General features: G+C 30.0%; 1 protein-coding gene across 1 annotated transcript; it reads left to right on the plus strand.

The window, feature by feature from the left end:
• The first annotated feature begins 43 nt into the window (after positions 1-43).
• mRpS33 (mitochondrial ribosomal protein S33) lies at positions 44-8,539 on the plus strand. The gene is made up of 3 exons (XM_075375038.1): positions 44-203; positions 1,036-1,166; positions 8,252-8,539. Exons 2-3 carry the CDS (start codon positions 1,044-1,046, stop codon positions 8,477-8,479), a joined length of 351 nt encoding a protein of 116 aa, XP_075231153.1. The 5' UTR covers positions 44-203; positions 1,036-1,043; the 3' UTR covers positions 8,480-8,539.
• Positions 8,540-12,120: the final 3,581 nt, after the last annotated feature.

Raw genomic sequence — 12,120 nt, forward strand, 5'->3', positions numbered from 1 at the left:
ACAGCTGATATTAGTGTACATCTGTTTACTGCGCATTTGAAGGCCGTGAATGGACTGTTAGAAAGAGGATTTTGTTTTGTAACCGCGTTGTACGTTAAATTAATATTTATTTGTTAAAACATTACTAGATTTACTTATATTAACGTTGAAACCCTAGTTATATTAACTACTCCAAAATATTCAATATTAAGCAAACCTTCACAGTAAGTACAATTATAGTAACGAGTTCATTAATTGATTTATATTTAAAACTGCTTGCAACACAAGTGTTACTCGACCATCTGTACATTTAGTTTTCAATTACTAAGGAATATGTTATATGGACCATAATATAACCTCAAAAAATGACAAGTTTAACCTTTTGATATTATACAAGAGTTACCTTTGACTGTGATATCAAATTTTTGCAGGGCGATTGCAGTAAAAGTGCAATTTTTATCACTTACATTTTTATTCTTTCCATGATACCCACATAACATATCTTAGTCAAGTAAAAATTGTTTCAAGTTACTTTTTCTAACTTAGTTTTGTTACCAGATTAAGTTTGAAGAATTGGTTTTGATGCAAATAGTAAATTTAATAAAATTTGTGAACATTGCATGCAGATATATAAATTTGTTCAAATGTGAAACATACAATTAATTATCAATTTGCATTGTCAGTAAATTTATGTGATTATCATTCATTCATATGTTCAAATGATAATATATGACTATTCATTGTCTATTCACTGTGTATGTATGCAGTTTGTCAGACCAAGTTAGTTTGGTCAACATCATTGCTTCTGTCAGGTTAATGTTCAAATTTTTGCTAGCAAGGGCAAGATAACCTCATTTTCAATTGTAGGGTTGATTGTTTCTTTCCCCCCAAAAGTGCAAACTCCCAGCCAATTATTATAAGGCAGAAATACACAGAATTATTATACCTCATCTTTTAACCATGTACTAGATAAAGAGGCTTTGAAATGGACAGCACAGTTTGATAGTATCTTCCCATTTAATTAATTTTTATTAAGTTATATTGTGATTTTTGCAGGTAGCAATATGAGTATGTACAGAACATATGCTGAACTGATGAAACAGCCCACAAGTTATGCTCGTCGAATGAACAAATTAAGTAATAGGATATTCACAGAACAGACTAGACCAGCACCAAAGTCAATGAAAGTATGAACTAGTTTTTTTATTTATACTGAATGTTTGGAAAATAATTTTTTAAGAATTATTGTTTAGTTTTGTTTATGTAATGTTTAATATGCCCATATAAAATGTACATCATTTCATTAAGAAATGTTTCCCTTGCATTGTATAAAGGTAAGTAAATCACTTTATTGAATTAACTCATTTCTTCCTAAAAGAACAATTTCCAAATCTGATGTTTTTTTTTTCATTTTATCTACATCTTTACTATCCAATTTAAAGAATAAGACATGAAAGGGAAACAAATATTTGTATTTTTTGAGTTATGACTTGCTGCGTTCATGCAACGTTGGAAGTTCTGCAAGTTGCGATGTGTTAAGCACAACATTGGGAAATGATGTAAACAATAAACGTACGACTGAAATAATTTTATTTTTTAGTAACAATTTCAGTTCACACTATTTTCTGTAATATTTATAATTTTACTTTTGAGCTGCCTTCTGAAATTTTTCTAAAACAGTCCACTTGTAAAACCACTTGGTATTTCTTTCAAATATAAAAAGTTTGGCTATGACACGCTTTACACCTTCGTTTTGCATTATTTTCATTTCTGTCTTTACATAAATTGTCTGGTAAACTCATTTTACTGTAGTGCCCGAACAGTAAATTTCTGTCACTTATGTCAGGTTCTTCAATTTTTGCTGATGAAGTAACAAAACTAACTATGATTTAAATTTCATCTGGCTGATTTTATTACTGTTGATAAAATACATAATTTCCAATTATGTATAAATAACATTTGGCTGTTGTACATAAATATATATATATATATATATATATATATATATATATATTTTATCAAATGTGCCTTTTTATATTTAGTATAGGTTCTATCGATCGATAATTTGTTATTACTGTAAATACAGAACTATCTCATAACTAAACTACAGATATATTTTCATCTTTATCAAAAGCATATTTATAAGTTCTTTTAATATTATTAAGACTGTTTTCTCTAATTGTTCCAACTACTAGGAAAGTCATTTTCATTAGTTTACTCACTAAACTGCAAGTAATAAAAAAAAGTAACATGATTCTCTTGATTTTTAATTACTTTTAACAAATTATAGCCAATTGTCTCTCTCATAGCCCATAGCTGTCCTTTACTTCACAATTTTTTCCAATGTATGGCTCAATCCTGTACATGTAACTATCAACAGAAGCATGCACCAAATTTTGAAACCGAATCTCATCAGTTTTCCTCTCATGAACACTTTTGTTGAATGACATCAAATATAAGGACCATTTAGTCGTAATTGAAATTTTATGAGAAAACATCCCAAATTGGCTGACTTGGACATTCAGTTCATTATAATACGGGCAGAGTTTAGAAAATTGGTCTGATTTATCTAGTTTTGTATTGTCTGAGAAATTAATGTACTTTGTAATTTCATCAAATCTATTTCATGGCATTGCCTCTCCTACAAGGGGTATTCCTTTATCAGCACCTTTGCTCCAGTAAATTTTACATTGGGGAAGCGAGTGATAACCCGTCAGAATAAGAATTCCAAAAACTTTTTTCAAGTCTGGACAAGTTAAAGAAAAGCTATGGTTATTTTTTCCTTAGCAAATGAGATAGAAAACAGTAATTTTGTCCAGGAACAAATCATTCAAGAACTGATAAGACCACCGTATTGGTTTTTTTATTTCTTCCACAATATTTTACTTCATCTGGAATTTTTGATATAGTTTGTAAAGAATCTCCCCAATTTGGACATGGTTTAGGTTCCTTGACTTTTTGTTTAGTCATTTTACATTTAGTTGGTTCAATACTAACAGAACTGTGGACTTGAAAAAACCAGCAATATCTGGAAAAATTCAGATATTCCAAATATGGAAAATCCATATTTTCTTCGACATCAGGTGGTATAATTACTGCATCTGTACCACATGCTGCTTCTTCTTCCTACATCTCGTCGAATGCTGCAAACAGTTCTGTTGTTTTGTAACAAAAATTCTTATTGAAAACTCACAGCAGAATAAACTGGTCAAAGTAATATGTCAATATTGGTATGCTAATAATTATACCTAACTCCTAACATTGCACCAACACCACCTGCACATTCCATTGAATAACACCACCTGCACATTCCGTTATGACCCTAAGCAGTCATAACGGAAATGACTCAGCAGTAAACTAAACATAATAATAACTGACCAAACAAAAAACTGGGTTCTAAAAATGTATATATTTTTATTTCTTATGACAAAAGAGCAATTTCTGAATACATTGGTTTTATCATTATTCAAGTATACACAAGAAAGGAAATATATATAAAAGTATTTTTAAAACATCAAAAATATATACATATACTTTAGAATTAATAATATAAATTAAAAGTGGCATCACAGAAAAAATGTATAATTATATATATAATTTTGTACTGTTGCATTTATGCAACGTTGGGAAGAAATGGGTTAAGGATAAATTAGTAAGTAGTGTGCATTGTCTAGTCACCTTAAATAATGACAAGACCAAAGGCAGATACATCTCTAAATGTAGTACCAGGTTCTTTGGAACAAAAGTTTACAAAAACATTTTCTATGTGGTTTCATAACCCTGAAGTAATTTAGCAGGACCCATAACTAACAGGAAACAGCAGTCAAAGATAAATCAATAAGCAAGGTCTTATCAGGTCTATCAGTTAGGACCTTGCTTATTGATCTATCTTTGACTACTGTTTCTTGCACAAAACAAAAAGCTGAAGTGCACATCAGCATTGAACTGGTACTCTTAAAGCTGTACTCTTTAAATTCATATAACCTCTTCATGAATATATCTTTCTTAAATAATTCCATTAATAATTAGCTAACAATTTTGAAAAACAAAAATTACAGGTTCATATAAAAATTACACATTTATGCATTAATAAATGTACAACTCTCAACCTAAAATTTTTACACAAACTTGATTTCTGTTGTTTTTTTTAATCTTAATGTGGCACGTTTGTGAAAAGCAAGATTGGATCATGTTCATGATTCGTTAAAAGTTGTATGCATATTTTAAATGTGCTGTAAATTGCCCATTGTGGTATCAAAAATGCTTAGGATGATTCTTGTGTAAAATTTAATCATCTAAAATTTTTCAGTTAACTGTTTTTAATAATTAAGAATTAGAATTAACACAAAGATTAGAAAGGATGACAAGGTAGAGGCATAAGTTCCTTATAACAGCAAACCAAAAGCAGGTTTATTCCACTGAACTTTAAATGAACTCCATCCTCATTCAAGAAACTGTTCTGTTACACTTCTATTAAATCTCTTCTGTAATTAGTATCAGATTTCATAAGCAAAATATCAATTTGGGTTCCCAGACTTGGAAAGTCAAGGAAATTGGTTTCAGACAGGTAAAGTCAGGGACATTCTTGAAAACAGGCCAAAAGTCAGAAAATTTCAAAAAATTGAGAATAATTAGGGAAAATTTTGGTAAAACCACTTTTGAGTGCATGTATTATTCACAGAATTTGGTACATTGTGATATTTATGAGTTGTTAAAAATCTGTGATCTGGAACTGAGGTAAGTAAATTCTTTTTAAAGTTTTAATTATTTTGAAGTAACTTTTTATAAATATTGCACTTGAATTTTTAAAATTGGTTACACCTACAATAAGTGGTGTGATAAAAAAAAATACCAGCTTACTCCATCTTAGCCAACAGTTTTGTGTAATGCAGATCATTTTTGAAGGTATTAAACAACACTCTTCATTTGGTTTGAGAATGTCACTTGTATTGATAGAGCTCACAAAATACTGGGTGACATAACAAAGTTTATAAACAAATCAAAACCTGTCATAATTAAGCATGAAAATCATTGCAAAACTACTGTGAAAATAAGTTTCTGAAATGCAAGGTGTCTTTTTTTTAGGGTCATATCTGCTGAATTTTGAGGTTTTAAAGCTCTTCTCTCTCACCTTATCTTCACACTAGCTTGTTGGATTTGAAAAGGTTTAATAGTATGCACTGTGAAACCAGTCATGTTGGTTGAAATTTGCTAGTTCTAGAAGCAAGCTAATGACTATCAACCTAGAAAATAGTGAAAACTTACTTAAAAATGTTGATATTGGATTCCAAACTGTAAAACACCTAAAAAATATAAAGCATACATCTGAGTTAGACTTATTAAACTTTAGAAACCAGTGCAAGCCAACAGAGAAGCCCACTGAAGCTCAAAGCTCTTGCTGGACTGTCTTCTCTAAGCCCTGAAGTGACTTTTTCACAACCTGATCTTGGAAAGAAACAATTTAATGATCTTCTTGAAGTTCTCTATGAAAACAATAGAATCTCAGAAGATACAGCTGAAGATCTAATACTCGGTATGACTACCTCTGTAATGAGGCAAAGAATTGTTTCAAAGGAAATTTTGATCCTTTTTTTAGATGCTCTTTATGATGCAGACAAAGAGTGAAGTAAATAAAAATCATTAAGTACTTATAAGAGAGTACTTATTAAGTAAAGTAAGGTCTGAAATGAAAAAGTAAGTACTGTTTTTGATGAGAATAAACATTTACTATTACTGACAAGTTAACTCTTAGTGGATTAAGTGAGTACTGGTAATAATCAGTAATTACTTGTTGCAACATAAGTAAACACAGATTGAATGATATCATCGTATGTACGTATTCATTATCTAACAAGTTGAATCATGCCTGTTACAATTTTTTTATATTTTTAACAACTGTTAAACATTCATATGGTTATGGATCTTGGTAGCGTTTTGTGTGTAACATCTAGCCATGGAGGCGTGCAGTGATGACATTTTTGGCATGATGATGAAACTCAGTTTGAGGAGCCTATTTCTGATTAAAAAAATGAACACAGTAGAAAATGTTTAGTTAATCTTCTTAAAAACGATAGAGTGGTTTTAAGCAGATCAATGATGCCGAAAATAGTATCGGCTAAAGAAAAAGCATGGAATTTAATATTGTTAGAATATGAGAAAAAACTGGATAAAAAGCAACTACAGAGAAACTTTAGAAATTCGTTAAAAATATAAAAACAGACCTGAAAAAAAGACTGATAAAACTGCTACAGGCAACAGAAAAATCAGTTTGCATGACTGGTAAAATTAATTTATTGAAATGATGAAGTTCCAAGATAACCCACTAACCCTTAAAGTTCCTGGTGAAGTACATGTTGGTACATCAAAACATGTAGACTTTGATTTCTCTGCTGGATCAAGTAGCAACGATTCTTCCACTTCTGGTCATGACTCTTCAAAAAATATCAGAAAGAGAAAAACTCAAGATTTCTAGGCTGAAGAAAGTTTGAAGTTAACTACACCAGAGCTGCAGAGGATGGTGCTACTAAAACAACTTAAGTGGTTTGAACTGCAGATGAAAAAAGAACGTATGACATTTTTGAACGAGTCTGAGAAAAAGCAAGAGCCATCAGTAGAGCAGGAACTCTGTCAATCTTATTCTATAGTTTATCGGCCGAATGAAATTTGTAATTTTTCAATAAATAAATAGACTAATAAAACTTTTGTATACCTTCCCTACTCTTTCCTTTTAAAATTATAAATAGATAAAAAATAAGAATAAAAATAAACAAAAACATGTTAAGAAAAGAAAAAAGAATGCGTGTGACCTTTGGGACTGAGCATTTGTTGGAGCACAGTCAAAAAATTATGTGCTTGCAAACCGCACTCACAGGTAGCGTGCACGTTTAAAGTTGTAAGGTAAGGTAAGGTCACGCGTAGTCCCCAACAATCAGAAAGCCTTACTGTCTGTTCGAAGAATTTAGGTCCGACTATACGATGACGAGATATCGCACACCACACACCAATTTTTTCAAGATGCAAAGATTTGTCTTGTAAAGCGTTAGGATTTTCAACCGCCCAAATTCGACAGGTTTGACTTCACATAAACATCGAGATGGATTCAAGCTTCATCACTAAAGAACACTGTGTTTAAAAATTTGATTCCGTTATCATTTACCTAACCAACGGCAATATTGTAATCGCTTGTGTAAATCTGGAGGCTGAAGCTCTTGGACTAATCGTACGCAATACGGATAAAATTTCAATTTTTTAGCAGTTTTATGAACACTCGACCATAACAAACGTCATGGTCAAACCGGTTGAATACCAAATTCGTTTCACAAAACAAAATTTCCCTTTCTTAGAAAAAAATTACCGGACATTAACAATTGGGTAACAGGACTAAAAAATCACCCTGTATTTATTATAAAGTTCATGTAATGAGTGAGTTGGGCATTGATGTAGTCAATGTACTGCAAGAAAGGAGTTAGGATTTGTTTAATATGTTAAAAATCAGGGAAATTTCTGTGGGAACCCTGAATTTGTCATATAGATCTTGCTGTAAATTTGCTTATCTACTGTGTTTATATTGATATTCACCAATAACTTCATATTGCCTTTACTGGTCTCACATGTGAATTTTTATGAAGTTGTAACAAGGGTAAAGGGACAGGTAATATATAGGTAATAAATAGTAATATATATAGATGAATTTACTTGTAAGCACTAATTTATCCTGTAGTGAAAGTTACATAATTTTAAATTAACCAGTAAAAAAGTAAAGTACTGACAAAAAAAAAAACAAGATTTTTCAGAGATTTTATTTTTCAATTTAGTAACTTTACAAATTGATACATTTAGATTCAGTTTTTAATACCTTCAGTATAACGCACTTTGTCTAGCTCTACAAGATGAGCAGTTACCTCAGCTTTGACATCATCATTTGAAGTGAATGCACCATTTCTTCAGGTTTGGTAAGGGGAAGTAATCGCTAGGAGCCAAATACAACCAATGTGGAAGCATTTCAAAGCAAAGGTTTTGCAGCAACAATCCAAGACCCATTACCATGGTGAAAGAGCACTTTTATTTTAGCCTGAGGTGGGCATTAGCCTGAACAGCACCAAAGTTAAGTCATCTGAATCTTTGTTTTTAATTTGAACATTTTTGTTACAATTAGCAATAGTTACTTTTACATTCAAGATTAATTTTATCTGGTGTATTTAATTTTATTTTAACTTTGATATTTGAGCAAATTAATTCAATAGTTATGGCTTTATTTATTTTAATTGTTTAGGTGTTAAGATTGATGAGTGCACTTCCCCTAAATAAAGATGTAATGAATAACATACATTATTATCCAAGACATGTCGAAACCGGTCTATTAATGAAGCATCTTCGTGATTATGGCTTATTTAGAGATGAGCATGAAGATTTTAAAGAAGAAATGGCAAGATTACGGGCTCTCAGAGGTAAAAGAGTATGGTTACCTCATAGAGAATGGGTAAAAACTCAAAAGAAATAGATTTGAACCTGTAAATAGTATTCTATAGTAAAGTAAAATAAAGTCTTTATTTTTTTTTTATTTTATGGTAATTTGTTATTACCTCTATCAATATTTAGTTAATTTCAGTGTGTGTGTTTGTGAGTTCACGTGCACATATATTGCTCAAAACTAATTTTAATGCTTATTTTAATAATATACTGATATAGTAAAAGCTTGATACTGAAAATAATTGAAATTCTCGTGGGAGAAACATTTCTTATATATTTGTTGATATGTAAAGAACTAGTAAGAAACCTAGAAATAATTTTACTCTATACTTTAAGTTAAATGTAATTCATTTTTAATTTTCTTAACTACCCCTGTTGTACTAAAAATTGTGCAAAAATTAAAAAAAGACCATCAAATGTATTCCTAGGAAAAGTAGTGATTATTTTTTAAAAGTGAGTACACCACAGAATCTATTTGTCTTGCCTGGTTACCATTCAGTCATGAAATTTTTGACAATATTACTGGTAAATGGAATTCAAAGACAAGCCATATTTGTCCAGAATCTACTGGTTTTTGTCTGGTGGTAACTTGTTTTACATTATATAATTCTACGAAAATACTTTTTTTATAAGAAATCAGTAATTTGCTCATAAATGAAAAAAGTACTGAAAGTTAGACCAATTTTTCTGTTTGTTTAAGGTACAATTAAAAAATTTTGTTTTAACATAATCTCAAAGTGAAACATCCAAAATTCCTCTGTTCATCACATTATAGTAAAATGCTATTTCAAAAGATCTTTCAAACTCATGAGAGGCATAAAACACAGGATATGAACATAGGGAGGGCTTATACTGTATATCTTATACTGCAATACAGGTAGAAGATATAGTTCTTTTCTAATAGATTATTAACAATATCTGTCATATAGTTCTTTTCTAATATAATATTAACAATACCTGTCGTATTCAGTGCGGCATTGTTATTCATGAATCAAAGTATTTTATAAGTTTTACTGGATGAATCGTGTTTGTGAACCTCCATATTCACAATATGCTACTGCATTAAACAAATTGCCCTAGAATTTAATATGCAAAAATCTTTATTATCAAAGAAAAGGGTTAGTAATATCTTTCAGGAGAAGGAACCATTCAACACTTTTTCAGATGTGAAAAATGGAATGTTTCTTCTCAAGTAAATATCATTTCATTTTTAGTGAAAAGTGATGTACTTATAAAAAAACCATTCCCTTCATTACAACAATCCAAAAACAGTAAGAATACCTTAAATCATATCTGACAGTAAGTGAGGCATCTACATAAGAAACTGATATATTCTTCCCTGCCTTGAAGAGTATTCAGTTCTTGCATGATATATGAAAATATTATATTGATATATAATGGATGTGTCGCATATCTCCCTGTATCTTATATATGGAGTGCATCACCGTGGAAAATGCCATATTTTGTGACTAACTGTAGAACCCATTTGTCCAACATTCTTGAGGGAGATGTATAGTCAGTATCTATTCATATGAAGGGTGGTTGAAATGTAACACACACTGGAACATAACAGGAGACAAAATGTTGTACAAAGAACAGGTGCTACCATTGAATTACTGGACATTCCAAAACTCAAATGGAATCAACATGTCTAAAACAATGTTTGAATTTTTAACAGCAGAAACTGAATGCTACTGACATTCATCATTTTAAAGCCACTTAAAAGCAACGTAATGTATAAAGGATAAAAAAGAAATAAAAATAAAATTACCATAAAATCGTGATATTCCTATGCAACAAACGAAATTAATCATGTTATCAATAGTGCTAATATCAACACCCAGAATACAGCATATTTTAGTAGGTACTTTAAACCTGCAACGTCCAGACTTAATAGAGAAACTTCTTTATTTAATCTATTTAACATGATTTGAGTTTTCACTCAAGTGAAATATGCACTGTCCCATAACTGTAGTACTTGGCAGGTGATTTTGCAGTGTTACTGATGTCAAAAAATATCACAGAAAAAAATCTGATATTAATTTTCAACTGAACAATAATATAATGACATGACAAATTTGTAAACAAATTCCAGCAACATAATGCATATACAGTCAGAATATCAGAATACTTGAATGAGAGAACAGCTGTTCCACACACTTTAATTTTTAAAATAGTTTCAAGATTGGTCTCCATAATTTTATTCGCATTCTAAAACTGTTGAAGTGAAATCATGCTGTACTGACAATTCCGGCAATACCTAATTTTTCCCAAAATGTGCCTCTTTTGCAAAAAAATTATAGGCATTTTAAAAATCATATAACTGAACTAGTCACTCAGCAGAGTGATAAAAAAAAGGTTAACTGAACACGTTATAGTATCACATTTTGTTATAGCGTCCAAATTTTACTTATTTCTTTTATTTCTATTTTTACTTCATTAAAAAAATTAAATTCAAAAGAGAAAATGGCACCCAAGCAGCATTATATTCATTTTATGCAGAAAAGGATCAATGAATCTAATGGTACAATTACATTTTTTCTATTATTTTTCTTTTGATAACAGTCAGCTACTAAATTATATAGTGCTAAAAATAGCCTTTAATCAATTGCCCTTGACCAATTTGAAAGTATTATTGAACCACTAGTTACCTATTTTAGTGAGGAATTAATTTTTGTTTTTAATTTAAAAACCTGGTACGTATATTTTTATAACCTGAGTAAGTTAATCTATATCAACCATTATCACATCACTGTAATTTTTTCAAGAAAATTTTTAGTTAGTACCTTGCCTTATGAGCAGAAATCTCTATGATACTGCATTACTTCTGTTAGTAACAGTTTACCATTGAAATTATTTTAAAGATTTATTTTTTAAATCGCTTCTTACCCCAAAGGTTGTTTACAATTACTTATTACTACATATACTTTTTGATAACGCTTGTCAAAATGAACATACCAAATTTTAATTATTACAAATAAGTTTTTTCTTCACTGAAACATTATCACATGAAAGATTGCCAGTAATAGTGGGTCCATTAATACTCACATTGAGCAAGAATAACATAAAAAATTAATTATTAGGTTGTTAATAGAGCTTATGTTTTGCATTTTACACGGGTAAAAAGCAAACTACATGAAAAATTAAAAATTTGTATTTATTTGAAAATAAAATTCAACAAAATGAAGTAATCACATAAGTTTATAAAAATAAATACTGGTAATAAAATCACTTGAATTTCTACCATTATTATGAAGTAAGCTGCATACTTGTTGGCAAAAGTAAAATGCTATAATTATAAACAGTGCTGGAAGTCAGTTATATTTAACTTTTACTGCATTGCTAGATGATAATGCATTAACAAGTATAGTGTATCGTTTTCATCACAGCACATTTACAGCTAAATTGCTAAGAATAGTGGTCAGGGCACTTGTTACTAAATGCCTACATGCCCCTCTGCAGTATTTTATATAATAATGTATATACAGTAATGTATTTTTTGTATTGTGCACATTTTGTGTTGCAACAGAGATCTAACACTTAATAATAGCTAATGCTAAATAATAATAACATTTGTTTCAATGAATTCCTAAGTAGAAATAACAACAATACATTATAATGTATAAATTTTTATTTTGAATTTGTAAATTAGGATTTATTTCTTTATTCTAT

The sequence above is a fragment of the Lycorma delicatula genome, chromosome 9 (assembly GCF_047948215.1).
Source record: "Lycorma delicatula isolate Av1 chromosome 9, ASM4794821v1, whole genome shotgun sequence".
Classification (NCBI taxonomy): Eukaryota; Metazoa; Arthropoda; class Insecta; order Hemiptera; family Fulgoridae; genus Lycorma; species Lycorma delicatula.

Bases quoted from the DNA above. Each gene is read 5' to 3' on its own strand.
- mRpS33 (XM_075375038.1), top strand. From the start codon at position 1,044: ATGAGTATGTACAGAACATATGCTGAACTGATGAAACAGCCCACAAGT. The intron at 1,167-8,251 runs GTATGAACTAGT...TTAATTGTTTAG, and splicing joins CAGCACCAAAGTCAATGAAA to GTGTTAAGATTGATGAGTGC.